This window comes from Meleagris gallopavo, chromosome 8, assembly GCF_905368555.1.
Source record: "Meleagris gallopavo chromosome 8, MGAL_WU_HG_1.1, whole genome shotgun sequence".
NCBI lineage: Eukaryota > Metazoa > Chordata > Aves > Galliformes > Phasianidae > Meleagris > Meleagris gallopavo.
In genome coordinates, this window is record NC_139411.1 from 15,766,447 (window position 1) to 15,790,613 (window position 24,167).

At 40.9% G+C, this 24,167-nt stretch overlaps 1 protein-coding gene across 40 annotated transcripts in view; it reads left to right on the forward strand.

Annotated features, from left to right (window-relative positions):
* The window catches only part of SORBS1 (sorbin and SH3 domain containing 1), a 167,705-nt gene that overhangs the window by 106,975 nt on the left and 36,563 nt on the right, over positions 1-24,167 (forward strand). For 30 of the 40 annotated variants that reach the window (XM_085230034.1, XM_085230027.1, XM_085230035.1 and 27 more), the window contains 12 exons: positions 2,102-2,221; positions 3,780-3,806; positions 3,960-4,075; positions 6,371-7,168; positions 7,800-8,168; positions 10,977-11,124; positions 15,716-15,745; positions 18,016-18,191; positions 18,737-18,800; positions 19,884-19,958; positions 20,254-20,316; positions 24,116-24,163. In XM_085230034.1, coding sequence (XP_085086160.1) covers positions 2,102-2,221; positions 3,780-3,806; positions 3,960-4,075; positions 6,371-7,168; positions 7,800-8,168; positions 10,977-11,124; positions 15,716-15,745; positions 18,016-18,191; positions 18,737-18,800; positions 19,884-19,958; positions 20,254-20,316; positions 24,116-24,163 — 2,034 coding nt within the window. The remainder of the gene's footprint in view (positions 1-2,101; positions 2,222-3,779; positions 3,807-3,959; positions 4,076-6,370; positions 7,169-7,799; positions 8,169-10,976; positions 11,125-15,715; positions 15,746-18,015; positions 18,192-18,736; positions 18,801-19,883; positions 19,959-20,253; positions 20,317-24,115; positions 24,164-24,167) is intronic. The other 10 variants (XM_085230043.1, XM_085230049.1, XM_085230025.1 and 7 more) reach the window with 9 other exon arrangements.

The following is a 24,167-nucleotide window of genomic DNA, read 5'->3' on the forward strand; positions in this document are numbered from 1 at the left end:
GGAGTCGGATGTTCTTTTCCATCAATTCTGTCTTTACTTAATTTGCAGCATTGAAGAAACATCTAGGAGGGGAAGGACTATTACACAGACATAACAATGCTTCTCAGTCAGAGAAATCAGCTTCTATTTCAGCAGCCGCATTGGTGACTCTACAGTATGATCTGTTGTGTGATGTGACTGTGAAGTCAGCATGTTTAAGTGTTAAGCAGCATTTGATACGTGTGGATGTGCTACCTGAAGCAGTCTTTTTTGGGAGGGTCTTAAAGTTTTGTAAGCCCAAGTAGAAGTGTGAACCATGGAGATTCAGCATTGAGGGTTTCCAGTATGAACCAAATGCTTGACATGCAGTGAGTCTTCCCACTTACTGCTCTTATCCATCTGCCACTCTTGATGCTTCATTATGTTGTGGCAGTGTTTTGCAACCTTGGCTGAGGCATTGCCGTGGTCTGTAGACACTGTCTGGGTGTGGATGTAATGAATGGTGTCTTACTGGAATTAGGCAGTGGATGCTGATCTGCACAAACACAATCTGTTATCTGGGCAGTGAGCAGCAGCTTCTACCCCTTCCTTTCAGTCTGGAGGCGTAACTGTGATTATGATAACAGCTCCCAAAGAGGAGCTCTATCCCTCCGGTACAGAGGGAACTTGATCCTTACCTGTAAATATTAAAAATATTCATGTTGTCACTTGCGCACAGATCCCCTTCAGGCTCCCTGTGTGTTGTCATGGAAGGACTAGCACCTCTCTTGAGGTAGGTCAAAGTGAAAAGGCTGATGGCAGCTGCAGGGCAGTAGTAGGTAGTGCATAAGAAAGGAAGGTGATATGTTTTCCTGTGGAAGTAGGTTGGATAAGGAAGAGTCTCTTTAGGCATATTGTTTCTATGCATATCTTAGAGGAAACAACTCTCCGGAAAGATTTTAAATAAAGGCAGGAAGATAGCCTTGAAGTTCTGTTTTGTAATTGCTGAATAAGGGGACAGGAGGAAAGAACCCAAATCCACAGACTGAAGTGCACAAGGGTAAACCTGGACAGAAGCTGTCCTGAATGAGCCTTAGCAAGGAAGCTGACGTGACCCGGTGTTTGGCTCACAGAGTCATCTGTTAAATTTCTTTATACTTTATGGCATTTGGGTTCCTACGTTGAAAAGATACAGCACCATCAACAAAGCTGGTGAGGGGTCTGGAACACAGGCCATATGAGGAGAGGCTGAAGGAGCTGGGAATGTTCAGCCTGGAGAAGAGGAGGCTCAGGGGAGACCTCATTGCTCTCTATAACTTCCTGAAGGGAGGTTGTAGTGAGCTGGGGGCCTCTTCTCTCGTGTCATTAGTGATAGGACCAGTGGGAATGGTTTCAAGCTACGGCAGGGGAGATTCAAGCTGGACATTAGGAAGTATTACTTTTCAGAAAGGGTGGTCAGGCACTGGAATGGACTGCCCAGGGAGGTGGTGGAGTCACTGACCCTGGGGGTGTTCAAGGAAAGACTGGATGTTGTGTTGAGGGACATGGTTTAGTGGGAGCTATTGGTAATAGGTGAACGGTTGGACTGGATGATCTTTTAGGTCTTTTCCAACCTTGGTGATTCTATGATTCTATGATCATGGAACCTGGCGAGGTGACTTGCAGTTCATATTCACAGTTACAAGGTTTTGTCCTCCAGTAAGCGTAAGACTTTTTCTTTGCCTGCACAAAAGGCATTTTTAAGCACACAAATCATGCTGCTGTATACCACTGGGATATCCCAACAGAAGAGACACAGGTGTAACGCTGTCCTGCTGATACAATATTTACACGCAGAGCAGGCCAAATAAAGCAAATGGACCCATGAAATTTGGTTCAACCAATCATCCTTTTTTCCTGCTTTCTTAGCTCTATTACACTGGCACAGAACTTGTTTCTACATTCATCAGTTACTTGAATACAAAACTGCTTTGAATTCTCAATGCTTTAAATCCAGAGCTAATCTTCATCAACATAAACATTACTAGATCGATTCACTCAGAGACAGCCATGCTAAAGTTACTCCGCAGAGCTCTGATGATTCCTAATAGCTTTGTATCATCACTTTCAATGTGTCTTCTCTGTGCATGTGCCTTTCCTGTAGAAACAGATCCCACTAAAGTCTGCAGTGGAAAAGGAGCTGTGACCCTCTGGGTATCTCCAACCTCTGAAGAGAATCAGAAAATCTCTTCACCATGTCCTCAGGACGCTGAGAAACCTGAAAGTAAGTGAAGTGCGTGCAAAGTTAACTGGAAAATGTTGCCTTGTAGTAACATTGTGTGAGGTCAGTTCAGAGTCTTGGGCTGTGTTTTCTGTTGTTATTTGATTTTTAAACTAAAATTTAAAGCCTGAGATCCTATAGCTGCTGGAAATCTCTTTTCAAAAACCAGACAAGGTTCTGCATCTCCAAGGGGAGAGATGGACTCTTATTCTCTTCCAGTGCATGACTGCTCTCTCATCAACTTAAGTTTGTTTACAGCTCCCTTTTGCTACCAGCAGCACCAAGAATTCTCATCTAGTTGTTATTGTGGTGATTGGTTGGTTGTTTTGTCTGTTCTGGCAGACTTTTATCTCAGCCAAGATGAACCAGAAAAAGGCCCGATGGTGCTGCTTGCCACCACAGCATTCACTTGGGTTGTCAAGGGAGCAAGAGTGGCATCCCAGACAGACAGTGTCGCCACAGAGCTTTGCCATCATTCAATAGCAGAAGTGTAATTACTTAATTGTAGGAGACAGGCAAAGCATAATAAACCTGGCCAGTGTAATGGGTCTGGCAGAGAGGATGAACTCCCACAGGCAAGATGCTGTTAAGGGGGATGGGGGGGTCAAACTTGCTCCTGAAAGCAAAGCACACATCGTTTCTGGATGTATTGTTATAGGAAGGGTGATTCCATTAATTCCAGCCCCAATGTGCCACTTTCTGCTCTATCTTCTCCTCCCCTTCTGCTTTACCCTTGACCTTCCCTCTTTTCATGTTCCTGCCCCCCACCATTGCCTCTCACCACTGCTGATGGCTTCATAAATTTCCAGCAGCCTGAATGGCAGTGAGCCCATTACTATGGAAATGAGGTCGTTAATACTTCCTTTGCTTATTCTCTCAATCACTTTCCAAAATGTACTTTGGAGCTGGAAGAGCTTTTTGCATCTAACAGCAAAATGACTAGCAGGGGAGAGGTAGTGGGGAGGAGCCCAGTGGAAGGTGGGTAAGGAGATGATGAAACCAATGTATCTATATGCAGGGACTTGGTTGTAAAGTGACATTGTCTTGTTTTTAAATTCCTTTCACGTACATGCACTTAGTGTGCAAAACCTGATCTGTTTGTTGACAGTCCTCTATCCCAGTTAATCGTATGTAGTGGTGCTGACAAGGGTAGAAATGTCTTCATCAGCTTTATCAGAGCTGAATATGGAGTCCCTGTGTTCCCAGTAGTGTATGGTGTTCGGACATGAAGCTTTAGAAAGTAGCTAGCTGGGCTGCCTTTTTGCCTCTGAAATAAGAATGTCAATGAACAATTGTTTCTTCATTGCTCTGAATGAATTGCCTTGTGTTTACAAAGGTCAGAAAGGAGGAGGGCATCGTGTTTGGGGCTGGTCTCTATGGTAATTAGGCAGCGCAGTCAGAGAGCATTTTATGTTCGAAGTGAAGTAACTCAATTCTTTATTCCAATAGGTACATGTTGTCTGTAAATGTAACAGTTTATTTTTATTTTTTCTCTTCCTTTTCCTTTATGCCTACCCTCTACTCCCATCCCTTCTGTCCCTCTTTTCTGTAAAATGCTTAGGTCTGGAGCCAGAAAACACAGAAACAGGTACAAACATTGACTACTTACGTTGTTGCTTCTGCTACTTTCTTGGAAGTATTTCTTTTTGTCTGGAGGAAAAAAAAATCCCTTCCCTTCACTAATTCTGTAGCTGGAGGGAATCCTCTGTCATCTGAATTGCTTTTTTTCTTTCTCTTCTAGATGATTGGAGATCATCACCCAACACTGATGCCAACGGGGATGCCCAACCATCTTCTCTGGCTGCCAAGGGTTATAGGAGTGTGCGTCCGAACCTTTCCTCAGACAGCAAGCCACAGGTAAGCCTTTCTTCTGCGACTCTCAGGGTGATCTTCTGGGTTCAAGCACTGGATTCATGGGCAGAAGTCCTGGATTGAACTCCAGACTTTGCTGCAGACTTGGGTAAGTTACTGTGCATCAGCTTTTCCTTCCTGTGAAATGGGAACAACACTGATGTCAGCAGAGTGCTGTGGAGCTTTTGTGTTCAGAGAGACCACAGTGTTTCCTTGGTGGATGAAGAAGGACAACAATGCTATTTCTTTGCAACAAAAAGGTGAAGTAGTCATCTGTTAGTTTGTCTTCTGTGTTGGTGTATTTTCTAGAGGTTGAGCAGGCTGAAATAAGTTGTTTAGGATGGGCCTGACGTTATAGGGGAAATGCCTTTCATTTTTAATACTGTAACTGATACAAGCCTTTTAAGGCTGTCAAGGGAAAGATTATATTTGTACCTTAGGATAAATTGTGAAATGAATCAATTAAAAGAAGGTGTAACTTCATCTTTTTGAGTGACTGGTCTGCACACAGGTGGTTTGAATGCTGATAAGTAAGCCCTTTGTTAGAAACTGTTTTCTTATGTGAAATGGAGAACCCCTGAAAATCCTGTCCCCTGTTGGGGGGGTGACTGCTCCTATCATCAGTAACCTGTAGTAATGCCACAGAGCAGACACTGTTCCTGGAATTTTTAAGTGGAAGATGGCACAGCTCAGATGAAGACTTGGGAAGGAGCAGCATCCTAAAGGAGAGATCTATTTTCTGCCTGACATTTACAGTTGGTCACTTGCTGATCTTACTGATGAACAGAGAGAAGACTTAAGCATGTAGTACTCTTTACCGAAGTAGCCAGGACTACTGTCCAAACTAACGTGAAATGGAACAAAATTAGAAAAGGCAATTGCGAGTAGATAATTTGTATTTTCTCATAATTTTCTCCTTTTTCACCGTATAGCAGTACAGTGATAAAATGAGACTAATACAGGAAAGTTCTGTGGAGCTGACTTCTTTGCATTAAAGCTACTTTCTGTAAGGAACCAAAAGAGGATGATCCTGTTTCAAAACCAGAAGCCCTTCAGAAGAAGCACATCCCAATGCACTTCTGCAATCTTCCCTCACTGGGGATGAAGGTGAAAGAGGAGCAGCACAAGGACAGGAGTAGCTGTAATTTTATGGAAATAGTTTAGATATGTATCCATCTAACAAGAACAGGTGCTGACACCAACCTGTCATGTGTGGATGAATTTTACAGGTTGTACTTTTTCATATTTGATTGTTGTGAGCTGTTAGGGAATCTTCATTCTGATTTTGACTATTTCGGAAGTGATTTAGCCACTCTTTGCCCATAAAGATACAGCAGTGGTATGTATATGTGAAACATACTTCTATAGTTTCCAGAGGGTTAATTAGCAAGAATGCAAGGAGCTGCTGTTCGGTAGGCTGGTGTTTTAGTTTATTCTTTTCAGCAGCTTATCATTTTTGGCAACTGGCAATCTAGTAAAAAGCAAAACCTCTCCGCTGCACTTACTTTTCTTCAAAACAATTTGTCTTTCAGCAGAAATTCACTGTGATTGGAATTGGAGCTGCAATTAGCTGCAAAGTACCAAAACCAGTAATGCTGTCTGCTGCTTATTTTTGTTTCCAGCTCTCCCACTCCTTTAAAATTCACTGGAAAGAGAATTTCTCTGTAGCAATCTTAATTTTGAAGGCAAATTCTTATTAACTCAATTCCTCAGGAAACTTCCATTATTATGATTTTGTCAAAAACATTTTTAGGACTGAAAAAATCCTGAAAAAAATTCAAGGACCAGCTTTTCAGTAGCAATAAATGCTGACTTCTTACTTGGTCAACTGCAATCTATTCTATTCACATTTGTTTTCATTAGCACTGGCAAAACTTCTTCATGTTCATCTTTTGGCAGTGCACTTTATGTGCAGTGGAAATGGCGTAGAGCTCTGAATTTGGCTTTGCAATTCAGATGAACCCTGTGCTGGGAAGTATTTGGTTACACTGACATATGCCTGGGTTTAGTTAGGCAGGATATTAAATCTTAATATGGAAATGTGTAGGCAGGGACTTAGAGCTGGGTAATGTTTGTGTGCTGCAGTGAGGAGTGCTGGGAGAGGCTCTCTGAGATGATGTGAGTGAGTTCTGTACTGGCCTTCCAGATACTGTATTTACTTTTTGTTCTTGCTGTATTAAAACCTGCTTAACCCAAATCTAATGACCAAATTCATTCTTCCAATTTTTTTTCCCTCCTTTTTCCTTTCATTTTGTGCTGCTTCCTCTCTCCCTCTCTTGCTTCTTGACTCTGCCTGGGCAGGCCCTTCCTCCTCCCCGTCCTCCTCTCCCCAAGGAGGAAAGCTTTGCATGGCGTCCTCGCACTGACACTAAAGCAACCAACCTGCTGCCAGTGCCCATCATGGATTGCGTGTACCTGAATGCACCCAAGCCTTCTGCTCAGCGTGCATCACTAAATGCCAGCGCACGGTGTTACTTCTCATCACCCACCCCCTATGGGGCAGTCCCCAGCGGGAAGCAAGGCTTGCCAGCAGGGCATTTTTCTTCTTCAGGTCTCAGAGATATGGTGCATGTTGGGCAGCCAGTCTTAGAAAGTAGCTCCTCATCAAATGCATCATCCTTACAACACAATCCTGACAGGGCAGATCCCAGTTGTAAGGCTGGAATGAATTCCAGTCATGAGACGAAGGCGGATAAAAAGGTCAGCAAACTATATGTAGCTTGTTTATCTAACAACACTTGCTCGGCCACGTCTGAAAATTCCACTGGCACCACACATGACCCATCAGCCAGCACCAGTTTGGGAGCTGAGATCACTCAGGCACCAGCCACCGATATTGTTTTCTCTGCAACGGGAAAATCTCTTCCTGCTCCTCCTCCTCCTATTCCTCCCAGGCCGTACTTTTACATTGTCCTCAATAAAGACGCAGTTAGTTCTGATCCGGGCCAGCCCTCTTGGACTCAGTCATCACCTCCGCGAGCTTTGAGGGACAGAGTGCTAGAGCCCCAGAGCACAGCTGCCACAGAGGACAGAATGAGAAAAGAGCCTTACCTTACCCAGCAACAGCAGCCGCCATACAAGGCAGTGGGACGCAGCATGGTACATGTTTTCTATGTAACCTTGTTTTCTTTCAGCCACTTGAATGGTTCTTTAATTCATTACAATGTTTCCTTAATGCTTTGTCTCCATCCTTCCTAATTTCTGAGCATCTGATACACCACCTGAGCCTTTGTGGTCTTCTACTCCATGATGTTTAACACCTCATGTCTCCCCAACATTGATCTGTGTGTTTGTGTGCGCATGTTGTTTGTAGGGGGCTGGGTTGGACTGGCTAAGATCTTGCTATTTTAGGGAGGTGTAAAAGGAGCAAACTCTATTACGTGTTGGTTAGTGCTTCTCAAGTGATGGGTGAGTGCAGCACTGTTTTGTGGTTTGATTTAGCCTCTCTGCAAATGACAGGAGAGAGGGGTGGTGAGGGGATGGAAGATGCTGTTTTATTCTTTTTTTTTTCTTTTTTTTCTTTTTCTTTCTTTTTTTTTTTTTTTGGTAAAAAGTTGTGTGTGCTTACAGAGGCCATTGCTGAAAGACTGAAGAAATATGTTTCTCAATGGAAGGAAAGTCTTTTGGGGCTTTGTACTATTTGGGGTGCATCCTTGCATGACACTATGTGGCTGCATTAGACTAAAGTTCCGATCTTCCCCTTTGCATAACAACACCTTGTTTCCTACAGGATGTCACTGCCTCCACAACTCAGCCTGGGGTTATAGTAGTCCCCCTTGTCCAGATTAATCCAGACAGACAACAAGAAGGCAGCTCCAGCACTCCTCCACCGCCTCTGGTTCCTTTTGGGCAAGGCTCCGTATTCCCTGAGACTGTTCCTCCTGGCACACCCTTGACTTTTCCGACTCTAGATGATTTCATTCCCCCACATCTCCAGAGGGGTTCCCACCATAACCAAGCACCCTCTGCGTCTGGCACATCACCCTCTGTTTACCCGAAACTTCCATTCTTCTCAACACCACCTTCACTTGTACCTCCGGTTACGGGGGCTTTGCACAGGGGCTTGAAGCCTGAAATCACTGGAGTCATCTCACGTACAGTAAGCTTGCCAAGTACCCTTCTCACTCTTGTCCTAAATTTGTATTCCCAGATTAAAATTACTTTCTCCTTGGCATACTAAACTTGAGAGGAGTGATGACTCACTCCCTGCTAGCAGCATGACAACTGAAACCTTGTTTACGTCCTGTGGTAGTGCATGCATATTGCCTGCCCTGTGCAGCTTTGGACTTTTTATTGACTTCTCGTATGCAGCATTTGACTGTCTACTTCTGCATCCATTCTGCTAGGCGCTACACATTTTAGAAGCCTTCACCAGGCTTTGCTAATAATTAATTCTGTGGAAACAGAATAGCTGCAACTAACAGGCTCTTTTAATAGCATCATTAATTGTGTTTGAACAACACTGGAAGTAGTAATAGCAGACCAGTTAAAGGTTAGGGCTGGCTTTCTATTCCACTTGGAGCTGTAAGACTGTATGATATCTACAGAGATTCCTGTTGAAGCCAATGTAAGATTGCTGCTGATATCCAATAACTTACAAGCAATACTATCAGTTACTGAGCTGAGACTCTTCCAAGTTCGTAGGCACCATGGGATAGGTTAGGATCAAAGTGTCTCTTCAGTACTGAGTTGCCTGTCTTTAACTGAATTCTTCAAATTTTTCAAAAAGTACTGCAATAATTGTAACTTGAACTTTACTGTGTTCTTCCTGGCTTAGATATTTTCTCTTTAAACTCATGACCTTCTATTAAAAAGTCCTTCCAAACAAGGAGGAGAAATAACTCTCGGTTGAAGTTTCAGAAAAAGCAAAAAGTACAAGGAGTCTTAAAATCACTAGCTTTTTTATATGCTTGCTCATGGGGGTAAGCAAGAAGCTCAACAGAACCTCTGTCTCTTATGATGGCACTTCCTTTGGCCTTTGACTCTATAGAGGTCAAACAGGTACCCCAAACAGGCATATGTGACTTGGGGGGAAAGGAAAAAAACAACTGAGGATGATACTTAAGAAAGTTCTCGGCATTGGCCTTTCTGTTTCTATTGGAATTAATGGGATTTTACTGCTGAGAACAGTGTGTGAAAAGTGAAAGTATTTTTATGGAGCCTATCTACAGGCACTAGGAAAATTCAGCAGGCATTCAAATACTGAGGTAGTAATAGAAATTTTGGTCTACACGATTTTCATGAGATGAGAGTTTTGAAACTTTATTTTTGTGCATGCTCTGATCACATGATCGCAGAGCAGTTTTCTTCACTAATTTTAGTGCTCTTTGCTCACCCAGTTTGATGACTGAGCTGGGACTCTTAAGCGTAACTTGACCTGACACCCTCCTTCTTTTAGGGGTTCTTTATACATTAGTTTTCAAAATTAAGCTCAAATGCATCTCTTTTATTTCTCTCCAACTCCATCCGCCCTTCTCCCAGATTGCATTGCTTGGAATACCATCTCAAGCCAGCAGAATGGAGTTAGGTCTCTGTTTTAGAGACCTTTGTTTCTGAAAAACTTTCTGTTCTGTCCTTATGAGTCGTCCATGGCCTGATCAGAATGATTCTTGGAGGAAGAACACCTTCATCCAGCAGAACTGGATTGTTTTGCCCTACTTCCCCTCTAGGTTAGATTAACTGTAGGTGCTGCTTCTGTTGATGGCCAGTTCTCACTGTAACTTGTTTGAGCTCTGGCCCTTCCTCAGCCCCTTACCTTATCCCATAAACCCTTTCCATTGACACTGGTGAGTGTGAGGTGTAATAGTCTGTGCATTTATTTATTTTCAGTACTGACTTAAACTCTTGTTTGAATGCTCAGCTGTGTTTCACAGATCAGTGGCCTGCAACATTCCAGTCTGACAATGGAGCAGCAAGAATGCAGAAATTCCACGTTCACTCTGTTTAGATGCTTATTCCCCATTAACTTTAATTGTAATTGTGCATCTAAATTCCGTGAGAAGTTTTGAAAAATCTCAGCCTAAATTGCTGCACACATTCTTAGGCCATCACCCCTTTGTTTTTGTTGGCAGTAAGGTAAAGAGAGAGCCTGATATCCTTAGACTGAGGATTTTCAAAGATGAACTAATTTTTAAGTTTCCCTGTGGGCCCAGCCTGTATTTCTGCAGAACAAGCACAGCTGTGGTGATACAAAAGGTGGGTTTGAAATTCATGAACAGTGGAGCTTGCTACTTTAGGAAGGCAAGAGTAGCCTGCTATCCATGTTCCAGCAACAAAGTTACGTTGAGTATCTTCCTTAGTAGAGTCCTACTGTTTGTTATTTCTCTGTTTTTCATGATTTTTTACAATGTAGATGTCACACGGTCTCCTGAGTGATAGTGCTAACCTTATTTCTTGGACCTTCCTTACCAAACCAGCTACAGTAATGTTTCATTCTAGAACTGCATGAGTTTTGCATGCCTGATTCTTGCTATGAAAGGAATTGTTTTAAAACAACAACCTCCCCCCCCCGACAAAAAAAAAAAAAAAAAAAAAAAAAAAAAAAAAATTGCGTGTGTATGTATCAGGGAAGGATGTCTACCTCTTTTCTTACAGCTAGAACTGCTTGTTTCTGGCACCCTGTGTTTGCTCTAGAGAGCCTGCCGGATTAATTTAGTGCCTCCTCTTGGGGTTGGTGTCATGAAACCCAACACCAAAGAATTATACAACTGCCTTAGCAAACTAATTGCATTAACAAGAAGCAGAGTACATACATGGAGCAAGGTAATGCTCATGCTTATGCCTTTTTACTAAAAATTGCTATGATTGTGCTTCTCATTCAGTCTCAAATGGCTTTTTTTATTCCCAGATTTTCCCAGTGCTGCAGCTTTCCTGTGTGCTGATGATAATGTATTGCTCTCCTTTTCAGGACCCAGGTCCTGCCCTAAATGACGTGACCCAGCCTAGCAGTGGCACTGACTATCCAACTTCCTTCACATCAATCAACAAGTCATCTTCTGCCTATCCCTCTACCACAATCGTCAATCCCACTATTGTCCTCTTGCAGCACAATCGAGGTAAGAAGACTTCCAGTTAGGTACTCAGTTCGAACTGAGTAACCTGTTAGAATTGCGAGGAACTTAGGAATGTCTGTGCCATGGACAGTGAAGTCCATACTACTAAGGGATAATAAAGATGTTTCCAGGAGGCGTTAGGACTGTAGCATACTCCAGGTGCACACAGGTGACAGGTTAGAAGTGTGGCACAATGCCTACTTTTTCTAATCACTACATGTGGATCAGTAGCTACTTAGATGTTGGGGAAGATGTTTCTAAGGGGACATATTAACTTACTGCAGGTAAAAGCTTATCCCTCATTAGGTGTTCTGTCGTGGTGGAAAGGCTGTGTGCTGTTGTCTATCTGTCAGTACAATCGAGATAAACTGAGGTAGGTCCTCCTGTACTGGAAAAAGGATGAGCTACTTCTCAGCTACTTCAGTGTGGAAGCAGCTATATTTACCTGGTAGTAAATCAACCGATTGCCAGTATGTTTGAATTTGGCAGTCTGTTCCTCCCTCCACAACCTATTAAACTCAGACCCTCATCACAGTATACTCTAGGTTTGTGTATGAACAAAACAACTTAATAAACACAAGACAGCTCATGCAAATCTTTCTCCACCTCACCACAGCTTCTTTTAAATGGATGGTAATATCTCTTTATCTCTGTGTTAGAGGAAAACTTTTCCTTCTCCTTTTTAGTTCTTCTGATGACTGGCATTACCTCAGCCTCCCGGTTGGTTTTGCATCACCAAAGACTAGTTTGTAAAGGTTCACACAGATGCAGTCCCAATTTGCTTTGGTTTCTAGTGAACTTGGGAAACTCCAAGACAGGAGGAGGAGAAGTTTCATCTGCAATGCTGAAACCTGTGTTTTGTGAAGGAAGAAAATCATGAAATGGCGGCAAGATTTGCACTCATTTAAATCAGTCTGCTTACCAGCAGTTGTTGTTCTGTTCCTTTGCAGACAACATGCATATTCTTTTCTTCAGTGCCTCTGTTAAAGAGACTACTGTCTTTAGCTCCAGAGTTAGTTACTGTGCTGTAGCCCAGCTGATGGTATCACTCATGTGAGTGGGTTGTATCTCTTCCTTTCTTCCAGCATCTGAAGAAACTTTTTGTCCTCCTGAATGAGGATGTCTGGATTCTCAAATGTTCTGAGACAACCTTTTTATCTCAAAGCTTTTTGTTGCCTTGTTATAAATCTGGAGCATTTTAGAGTGCGTGCCTCCCAAGGATATTTTCTCTATGTAGATTTTAAGAGCATGACAAATTTGTATAATATGATGGTCTGCACACTCTGGCTTTGAGACAAGGGATGTCAGATTGTTCACTTGATTAATTTACCTTCACAATTTTATTCTGTCTTGAACATCTCTTGCCTCTGCCTATCAGGCCTCATAATACTGTAGGCTGATGTATTGAAGAGCCTTATAATCACATCTTTGTTGACTGTGTTATAGATTGCAACTTATTAAGCAGCATAACTGAATCTATAAAATATCCCATTCAAACATGTTTTCCAGTCCTTAGAAATCAAACCTGTGATTTGTAAGGATCATATTGAACTAGTTTGAGAACACATCTTCATCATCAGTCTGCATTAACTGATGCTATGTTCTGCACAGTTTTTTATAATAAAATCTCGTATCAGTCATTACAATATTTTTTCTGGGGTTACTGTCAACTTGACAGGCAGATGTTCCAGCCATCACATTTATGCCTTTCAAATGTTGTCACAGCATCTTTCTTCCTGTCCTGTAGCGTTTCCTTTGTATTGCAAGGCATACTGAGGATGAATGTCAACAGTCCAGCAAGCTGCTCTTCCTGAAACTTCATTCTTTAGAGCAGAAAAACTGATCTAAAATTCTTTGGTGCATTTCATATGAGCACAGTGATTATCGAGTCTCTGACCTCAGTTTCTGTCATTCAGCATGGTCCTTTGTTACTGTTGAAGTGGAAAGTATTTCTCCATCAGGCACTAGGACGTCAGGCTTTTTATTTAATGAGGGGTGAAAAAAAAAAAAAGAATGGAAATAGTGATTAGATGTGTCATATTTTTTGCCCTCTTAATAATAGTTTCAATGTGCCTATTTGGTAAAATATGAAGTCCTCTGTTAGGTCTGTTTATTCTGAACCTCTCTTTGAATCTCTGGGACATTCTGTAAATTCTTTTTCTTCCATCATAGTTTTCTTCTACTTCCTGGCATATATTATCTACACATAGGTATGTTTTCTTTCTTTTCTATCTGCTTTGTATGTTGGGGATTCCTTACAGTTCCTTATGCTTCTGCCCTCATCTAGACTCCCAGCATAGTATTAAGGTTTTTTGGTAGTATTTTGTAATATTTCTGTAATGTAGCTGATATGGTGTTTTTAAATGGTTCTCACATCTTAGCGATCTTTTATGTCTCTCCTGGCTGACGTGATTCGTATTTGATTTCAACTTTTTGGACCGTATCCATTCAAAGCTGGTTTAGTCTCATGGCAGATAACATTGTTATTGGATTGTGGCCCACCTTCCCTTGAAATAGTTAATTATATTTTGTTCTGAAATCAATTCCTTCATGTCAAGATGAGGTTTAATATAAATTCCTCTTGTGTGCTGTGAATATCCTTTGAGAAAGAAATTTCAAGGTCGTTTTAATGCTGGCAATCTGAAATCTCCTGTAGTTCAGTTAGTCTTCCAGATGGATAATGTGGCTTTTTTTCTCCTCAGTGGTTTATTGATTGCTCTTTCAGGAGCTAGTTATCTTATTCTCTGGAGTGACTGTTGTAGCAGACATCATCTACTGTCCTATTTTATACTTTACTTGCTGGTTCATTAATCTGCAAGCATTTAAGATCTTTTGCTTATAGCTGCTAAACTTAGAAACAGGTCATGACATTTGAAACATAGTAAATACAATTGCTCAGTCATGAGGAGAGAACTCAGAACTTTTTTTATACCAGATTTCAGTATCGCCAACTGAGTAACATTTATGCCCATAAGCACATTATTTCAGATCCTCTAGTTCATTCCTAATATTAGAGTAAGAATTCATTCCCTTCACATTTGTTGGTGTCTAGATTGATGCGTTTTATTTTTGACATCTTAATTTTGCAGTAAACATACTGAAATATTTGTTTCCTCTTCCCCTTCTGTTATTGGTTTCAAGCCTTCATTTATTCTGTCGTTCCTCTGGGAATTCTGAAGGCATCTTTAATCATTCCTTCCCTTTTGTCAGCAGTTGTTTTCCCCTGCTCAGCCCTTTCTCTGAGACTCTGACAAGTCTTTGGCCTTTGCTTACAGTCCCAGATCGCAGGATCAAAGATCAAATCCTCATTTGCCTAGTGTGTGCCTGGGGCTGCAAACTGATTCTGGTCAGTTGGGAGAGTGAGATAGCAGATACGTCCCCAGCTTCTGTCCATCAGCAGCTCTTTCCTGGTCTGAGACACAAGTAGAAAGAAAACATCACCTTCATGTAAAAAACAAACCAAAACAACAACAACAAAAACAAACAACAACAACAAAAAAGAAACAGCACTTCTGCTCTGCTAGTAAGGGAGCTTTTCTTAGCAAAGAAAAACACTGGTCTCCCTTGCAAAGTTAGTACATTTAGTACAAACATCCATTAAGGACAGACTCTGCTAACAAACATGCAGATGGAGAATTTTTACCTACTGCAGTGTTGCTTGGCAAGTGTCCCATGCCACCGCAAAGCACGGTTATTGCCTGGGCAGACAGTGCATGGCATGATTTATTATGAATATTTAACAGGTGTAATTAATATATATAAAGTTTTGTAAGTCTTTGCATTAACCACATGAGCTTTCAAGAGTGTCTGCGTTTTGTATGTCAGTAAAATGTTTATTCTTTTCAAACTGCTTTCATGCATTAAATAACCAGATTAACTGCTAAGCAGTGGATAGAGCAAAGAACACAGCTAAAAATCCTTGGTTTATTCCCAGCTGCAACTCAGGCACATTGTTTGGACATCTCTTTAGAAAGCAGCTCTATCAACTTATAAGGACAGTGAAACACCCCAGAAGATACCACAGATGTCCCAGTCTGTGTATTGTAACTCAGTAATGAAAGGCTCTAAAACAAAGTGACATCTCTGAAACTCATTGCCTTACCCAGCCTGTGCCTGTGGGCTGATCACTCAATCTGTGACTCATTAGTATATGCTGAGACTCAGCACGACATTGGCTCAATACTTTCCTATATTGCTTTGAAATTATTGTATTATTGTTTTAAAATGCACTTTGTGTTAATGATAGCAGTTATTGATCAAGTTGGTTGACTCTGAGTCCTCAGTGTGTTTTTAAAATTGTCTCCTGTCCAGCTTTTTACATTCTCTCTGGTATTTAAAAAATAAAAAATACTCTTTACAAATGTATTGGGCACTGCATCATGAGATTTATGTAATCCACATGGGTGCTGTGTGGAGAAGGGGCTGTGGATTGTCACTTTAGCAGTGATCTGAAAACAGACTCTCTCCAGCAGCTGCTGCCGTTCTGTCTGCAGCGTATTTCTTGCCTGTCAGAAATGCAGCACTAGAGCACTTGCTGTTTGTCTCACCCGTTTGTTCTGTATTTCTCTTTATTTTGTTTCTTTCTTTACCACAGAACAGCAAAAAAGGCTTAGTAGCCTGGCAGGTATGATGTGAAAGGTCTGCTCCCTCGCACCCACTGCCTCTGCTGGAGCAAAGTGCTGCTTTGTTAGCTGTGAAGTGCCTTGAGCAAACACACTTGCCAGGAACCGCAAAAGAAAGACTTTAAATGTTTGTCCTGGCTTAGTCCAGGTCACCAAATGCTTGATTTCAGTTTCTCCTCCACGTTGCTGCCAGTGTGGCTGTGTTAATATACCTACCTAACTCCTAGAACTGGTAATGTATTCCTCCTAAATTGTAATCTGTTGATTGGTTTGATTGCCTTTTGAGCCGTTAGGTTTACTGACATGGGATGTATTCTCAGGTTTCCCTGCATAGCCGTTAGAGTCCATCTTGCATAGGGTGGGGAGAGGAAAATCAGAGTTGACCTCAAGAGCAGAAGTATTTGTGCCAATTCCTAAGAAGTATATGATAAAATTGTAGCAGACAAGCGTGCAGGTGTGCTGCCAGCCTTCTTTCCCCTTGCAGCTGTATCTGCCCCTGCAACAGGTCCATGAGCATCTCCTTGACAGGGAAGAGAAGTTATTTTCCTGTTCCCACTCCCAGGGTCCAGCTGCCTCCAGCCAGCTCCTCTGGTGCCACACGAATAGCTGCTCTCTGCTGTGCCCTGCTCAGGTGGCAGGCTGCACGTTTTTCCCTATTCTTTCCCTTGGTGGTGTCTCAGCGCACTCAGCTCAGCTGTGTGTCCTGCAGACAGAAGCTTCCTTCCTATTGCTTTTCCCTTCCACAAGGTGTTTCCCTTCACGATCAGGAACTCTTTTGTTTTCCAAACTAGAGATAGCTCACAGTGTGGCTTGTTTGGACCCAAATGGCCCATGGCCTGCCAGTGAATCCCATTTTGCACAGCTGGGCCTCCACCTGTTCTCACTGAGTCAGAACAACCACAGAGATACAGGTGGCCACCTCATCCCCTGTCTCTTGCATCCTCTTCCTCACAGCAGTGGGACTCTTGCTGTGCAGTCCCATGTTGCTGCTGATGTCGAAGGTGCCATGGGGTATGCAGTGTGATTATCTATGTGGCCAGTTTTGGCTGTTTGATGTTTTTGAGTACCTTGGCCTGGTTTGTACCTCCAGCAGTGCTTTAGAAATCTTTGGAGCTGTGTGGCAAATATTCCAGTATGGAATTTGGCTGTTAATTCTCCCAGATGTAGGGGAATGAACCAATTACAGAATAGCCCTTTGCACCAGAAACACAGAAAAGACCAGAAGACAGTGTACATGCATTGCTGTGGAGAGAAAACAAAATGGGATAAGGTAGATGAAGATTTAACTGATGCTTTGCTACATGATGACGTTTTTATAAACATTACTTCGTTATTTTTTTTTTTTTAGAGGAGAAACCACTCAAACACAAATTCTTCATGTACTGATTTTTGCAGACCAGAACTGTGTTTGCTCAGGGTACCAGTGCTTTGTTGTGCATGAGCCCCTCCTCTGCTAACTGTCCCTCTCAGATTTCTTCACATTTAATGGCTTTGGGCAGCATGTTGATGTGCATGTGAATAAACCTCTCTCTATCTTCAATGCATGCAGTGATACAAAGTGAACAGGCTCCAGCAAATCCTTGATGAGACAGACTGTAAAATCACTGATGTTTTCTCTCCAGAAAATCCATGTAGGAGTTCTTAGCAGAGCCTAAAAGTTGTCGTGTTGCAGCTCTCCACAGCATAGTAGATCTTCAGAGCAGTCCAAGCTCCCAGGTTCCTTGCTCAGTGGTGCTGCATATGGATGTCAGCCAAGCAGCATCAAGGAATACCAGGTAGAATCAAGGCAGTCTGGAGCAAGTAGTTGCTTTCCCCACTTAGAGAGGAATCGTACATATGTTAACCAACTGTAGTGGGATTTGTTGTTTACAAACTCTAGTTAGGACACAGAAATGATCCTGTTGTCTGTAACAAAGGAGATTTTCAGGCAGGTGAGTGCAAGCTGTAAGAAGTGATCCCCTACTACCGTGTAGCTGATTAAGAATGAAATTGCAGAGTCACTGATTATACCCCAAAAAAGTCTCCAAAACCAAAAATCTTGTCTTATGTAACAGCTGAGCCTCTCATGAGGTGTGTGAAGAAATGCTAGCCTGCTTTTGCTGGTATCAAACATATTCTTGCTAGATTCCTTCAGCCTATATGCTAGCCACAGCTGGCAGGATGACAGTCTGTCTCATCAACTATTTGCCAGGGTTCTTGCCTTAAAAGAGTGGGATATAGCGAGGTGATGGAATGCTGAGATGAAGTAAGAATGCCTTGTTTTTGTTTCCAGATTCTGTGCCAGACAGAGTAATTTCAGATAAAGTAGATTTGGCACTCACACAAGTCAAGCCAATCCAGGAGCCAGTGCTGAGTGAAAGGAGGGTGTTGGAAGAGAAGAGAAGAATTGTCAAGAGTCCTCAGCATATGGCTGATACTTCTGTTGATGACATTGGCATTCCATTGAGGGTAAGGCAACAATAGAAAAGTGACTATGGCAAAAACCTGGGCCGGGTTCTGCCTGTCTTGAAACTTGGGGAATTTGCTGAAGATACAGAGGCTGCAGAGATATAAGAGAAGATAGAATTTTAGTTCCAGTGCATATTATTATGAACTTTTCTATCAATGACCCAATTTCAGCATCAGGTGGAAAAAAAAGTAAATATGAGTCTCTCTTTTCATCATATTGGAGCACGTTGTTCATTCACTGCTAGCGGTGAAGGAGGATATTAATTTTGCATTAGTTCAGCCATCTTAAAGGCAGTTATCTCTTCTAAACATTGTGTTTAATTTCATTCAACTATCAAGTGAAATTACAGTGAAAAGAACACACCCATTACAACTAGTGTCTGGAGTGACTTGAACACTGCATGTGTCCACTGGACACAGAGCATGAATGACTAAATTACACACGGTGTGTATTTTTTGGTGAATATGATAAGATAAAAAAAAAAGACTTTGAAAGGCTGGTAGAATTCATGTTTGTGATTGTGCGTTATGTTTTTTTCCAATAGAATACAGACAGATCGAAGGACTGGTACAAGACAATGTTCAAACAGATACACAAGCTAAACAGAGGTACTGTACGATGGGTCATTTTACTAACTTTACAAGACCACCTTAACAACATTTTTAATACATACGAAAAATCGTACTATGGATATTCAATAGAAGTGTTTTATGTTAACTAGTTTTTACTCTGCACCACAGAATTCAACCAATGTATTTAAAATCTCTAAAAACAAATGTAAGAAAGCACTGAAGTCCAAAGCAAGGTCTGATTGTTCTGAGAGGTTTACTGCAGTGCCTTCATGAAACCAAACGTACTATTGAATGTACAGAAGGCTGCCACTAAGTCTATACTTAAGAAACAGATCCCTGAACTCCAGTATTAGCAGCTGCCCCACCCAACACTTTTGAATGATATTAAGCTATTACTGAAACAACTTTGCTTTAGTACCTGCTTAATAGAACTTGGTTTGAGGCTCACAGATACCATGGGAACAATTTCCAGTGATTCTGAGCAGTTCAGAATCTGAATTCTGCTCTTCAAAACTTCAAATTTTTCTTCATTCATAACTCAAAACTCTGTAATAAACTCTTGCAAACATGATGTTTCATGTTCCTATTAAAGTCTCATCGTGGTGAGGGACTCTACTACTTTGAGGCACTTTAGTGCCTGGCTGCTGATACATCCATGTTCTTTCTTCTGTGTGAGAAATGGCTGCAGCAGCGTTTGCAGTGTCTGAACAGGCTCATGTGCAGGCAAATGCAATCCAGAACTGCGCTTACATAACACTGCTCCAGTTTTGCATGCCACTGCAGGTGCTGTCATGATGAGCTTTATGCATATTTAGGCATACCAATACCGTATTGTATTGGATAGAGCGAGAAAGAGTTGAACCATTTCCTCATCCCAGTGCTCCTAACAGAGGTTCTTCAGCTCAGCCAGAGCCAGTACTTCTGAATAGGAAGAATAAATTTAGTCCTTTCTGCTTCCAGGATCTCCCCTAGGGCCCAAGAAGGCATCTGGGTAGTGTCATGCTGTATCATCAGCACATGAGGAACTGTTCTGCAGCTTGTGTGGATTCTTGTCTTGCCATTCTTCCCCTTTAAATCTTTACTCTCTATTCTTTTTTCAAATCGTGTTCCTCTCCTTAGACACTCCTGAAGAAAATCCTTATTGCCCTACCTACATATTTCCTGAACTTCCTGAAATCCAGCAAAAACCTGAAGGTACCAGAAGCATAGTCAGAGTATGTGTTGTCTCGTGCTTTGAGTTAACTGTACTGTAGTACCATAATAGTAACTAGATTCAGGTCTAGTCATGCCCAATATACCTTCTTGTGTAATGTATAAAGTAATTAAAACTTTGTTAATCCATTAATCCTTTTTTAAAGAGTGATTATGTTTACTCAAGTGTTATTAAAATAAGCAATAAAGCCAAATGGTGGTAGGAAGTTGGGGGATGAAGCAGAACCTCCACTTCACTGTGGATAGCCTCAAAATCCACTGCTTTTCTCTGCTGCAGAAGACAATCCTTATTCTCCTACATACCAGTTTCCTGCGTCTACTCCTAGCCCTATCTCTGAAGGTAATAATGAAGGACCATCTATATTTTTCTGCACAAATGCTGCCTTGTCCATTTATTTTCTTCCTGGAGTTTTTTCTAGTTGCTGAACATTATGCTACCTCATAATTGTTTGCTGCATTGTAAGCATTGCCTTGACTGTATGATGCCTTTTTTGGCTTTGCAGTGCTCCTCTGGCTTTCTAACTAGTAGTTGACTAATGCTACAGACTTGAGGTTTGCTTGGTTTTGTGCGCTTACCAATTATACCTAGCCATATGCGTGCAGTGATTACTTACCATGCCTAAAATGCTGATATACATGTAAAGGTGTGACTTAACTGTGATTTCTCTTGCCTTTCTTTTGGATCAACACATTTATTTATTTATTTATTATTTTTAATATTAACACAGTATTAGGGCCAGATCAAAATACCACTGAAGTCTATTGGTGAAATGGCTGCTCGCTTCAGTGGGTTTTGGATCAGTCCCTCAATGCAGTCCTTTAAAATAAATGTAACCTGGTAACATAGGTTCAGGGCTGGCCTTAGGTGCACTCGCATATCTGGGCAAGGGCAGAATGTGATGGTCATCTGTACATGTTGTAGCTTACATCACTGTCTTTACATTAGCCTCTTCATGTGCTCAGGAGATTCCTTTCAATTTCAGGTATAAACTAGATTTGTCTGTCATGTTTCAGGGATGGCAAAATTGTACTTATAGCAGTAATAATCCTACAACCGTCTGCATATATATGAAAACACTTATAAATTAGAAACATTGGAATCCGCTGCAGACATTGGGCATACAGATGTTTACTAATCAGGGAGGTGGTGGTGGTGACAGCCTTGTTTGCTTCATGTTTTGGTACTGCTTAAGATCCTGCCATTTAGGCAGGATTGCCTACATAGCCTGTGCCTCAAGCCAGCCCTGGTGATATTATTAATTGACCATTTCATTCAGTGTTTGTATTAAGGATTTGGTGGGTATTTTATAAAAAGAAAAGTGTATGATCTGAGTTCCAGCTGAAATGATCAAAGAAGATGAGATGTGAAGTGCATTTCACTGTAAAAACGAATGTGGATTAGTGTCAAACAGGTATCTAAGATACTTAATTTTTGGTGAAACCTGCAGGTGAAAAATCTTGTCTTGATATTACAAGGTAGTATAAAGTATTTTCTGTTGACAGGATGGCATATTGATACAAATGAGAGAGAAACAGAAGCTCAGTAACTGGTCACTAAAGAAATTTTGCAATTAATTTTCTGGTTTGTAATGTAGTTTGAAAATCCATCTTACTCCTTATCTTAACAAAAACAATTTGTAAAGTTAATGAACTTACTGCAGTAAGAGTCTGGTTTCCCATAAATTTCCCTTATGCACTTCAAATGTGCAGATGAGAGTAATTTGCTGATTTAGGTGGTTGATATTTGCTCATTATTTACAGTATATTGGGAAATGTTTCTCAAATACCTGCTTGGATTCTTTTATTGATGAGGAATCCAGAATATATGATGGTGTAGCTGTGTTGGAGTCCAAGTTTCATATTCAGAATACATTTCAAGATATTCTATTCTTCTGCAAAGGGCTTATACAGAGATGGGTTGAAACCTCAAGCTTTAGATTGCATACATTCTGAGTGTTAGTCTTTTTGCTCTGGATTGTTGTGTGAGATCTCCTAAAAACATTAAGATTGGGTTCTTCTCTAAAATTCTTTCAAAGTCTAAGATTATTGAAATCTAGAGATTTTAGCCAACCTTAAAAACAGATTACAGCAACAATAAAACACTCTATAGATTCTCTAGGAGCTGCCACTTTTTGCGAAAAGAATCAGATTTTGGAAGTATGATTTGGCCATGCCCAGCTCCACTAAGTGTTGTATAGATAGGATGCTGCTCAGGAGATCCTGTTCAAATGCTCATCTCTGATTTAAACTTTATGGGGTCATTCCAGATTTCTGTGTTTTACTGTTCATTGCTATAAAATAGAAGAATGCCCGTGTTTTCTCCCTCAGAAATGTTCTCTCAGAAGATTATCATTTTCTTCCTCATTACTTTAGCTATTAAAATCTTTGCAATTGGAAACTTAGCATTTATCTGAAATTATTTTTTCCTGCCTAAATGATGATTCTTAATGAGTATTGACATTTATTTTTGAGTAAGTAGATCAGTGTTTTAATTGCTCACTAGCATTAAATAATACTGAGAGCTTGAATGGATGTGAAGATGGTATTAGATGTGTTTGCATCTGTTTGTATGTGCAGATGGCGATTTACCAAGTATTTTGGTATTTGTATAAACCCACGTTTTATAGCAATAGCGATCAACTTTTTCAACAATTTCCTGTTATGATATTAAATAGATCAACATTTGTTCTCTGTCATTTTAGTCTGAAACATGGAAATTGGCCTGAAATTTGACTTTTTTTTTTTTTTTTTTTTTTTTTTTTTTGCCTGAAGGCTATAATAAGCATACCAGAAATCGATAACTGTATTTAGTACTTAAACCTTCTAATTCATTCACCAAGAGAAATTCAGCAGTGGGGCTAAGAGTTAAGATCTCTTTGAGCCTTTCTGAAAAGCTCAGTTAAGCAATGAGTGCAAGTTCAGGTCAGCTGTATTAGCCAAATTGTTTTTCCAGCAGATGAGGCTGGATATAGCAGCTACTCCTTGAGAGAGAGAAGCTACAAATTGTTTCAGTCTGTTGATTGACATCACTAAGTTAATGCGACAAATGTACAGTATGTTCTTTTCTTCATCTATTTCTGTTTTTCTCTATTTTTATCTGGCTATTTCAGTGGTTTATTCACAGAGCTGTTAGTAATATCTTTACTCATGATTTTCTTTGCAGGTGTTCCATTTATCTTGTGTTTTGCCTTGAAGTCTTACAGATATCTCAAGTACACTTCCCTGATAGTTGGAACCCTCATTGGTAGAGAAAGAGGATGGGTCTATGGATCCAGTTTCCAGTTCTGATCCTAGCTACTCATGTTATTAGATACAGTTCATTGAGGATTTATTTCAAACCATGCTGAAAATGGTGAAAAAGATACCTCTGGGTTTTTGATAATCAAAGCTACTCTGTGGACATCACCTGTAGAGTGTGGGCAGTAATGCTACCATCCTTCCACCTCTTTTAGGTGTGCACCTGCCCTGGGCACTACAATCATGACTGTCATTGCTAGCTCTTGTAGAGCTGCTTGAACTCCTCTATTGCATTCTATAGATATATCTTTTCTATTTAAAAGGTAAGCTCTTTAGAGCAAGGACAGTCTCTTAGTGCAAGTATACATGCGTGTATTGTGCCAGGAATGTTATCAGTGTTTAAAGATAATCTGAGTCAGTGAACATACTTCAATTTGGTGTGCTACTTAATACTAGCAAGATGGCCCAGTGATTACTGTGTGTGATTGAGAACAGGACTCCTCAGCTCTATTACTGTGTCTAGCACCTAATGAGTTATTTTAGGCATACAGTTCAGCATTTAGATTCTCGATTTATCTTTCAGCTTTTGATAAAGTGGATCTAATAACACTTGCTCTGGAGGCGTTTTGTGACAAAAAGTGATTGTTTTTTAAAGTGCTTTGAGAGGCCGGAGAAAGGTATTAGTATAAGTACTACATTAATATTTATATCTAATCTAGGAAGCATTTTTAAATGCAATTTAAATCTCATTGACATTTTCTTTTTTAGGATCCTCTCTGTGGTAGGTATTGGGTGTATTACTCTCTAGTTATGGCCAGTGTAAGAACGGAAATGAAAAGGATTTCTGAGGCTTCATTTGGAGGGCTTTTTCAGCTCACTTGCAAAATGCTTTTGTCTTTCAGATGAAGATTCTGATTCATACTCTCCTCGTTATTCCTATTGTGAGGACAGTAA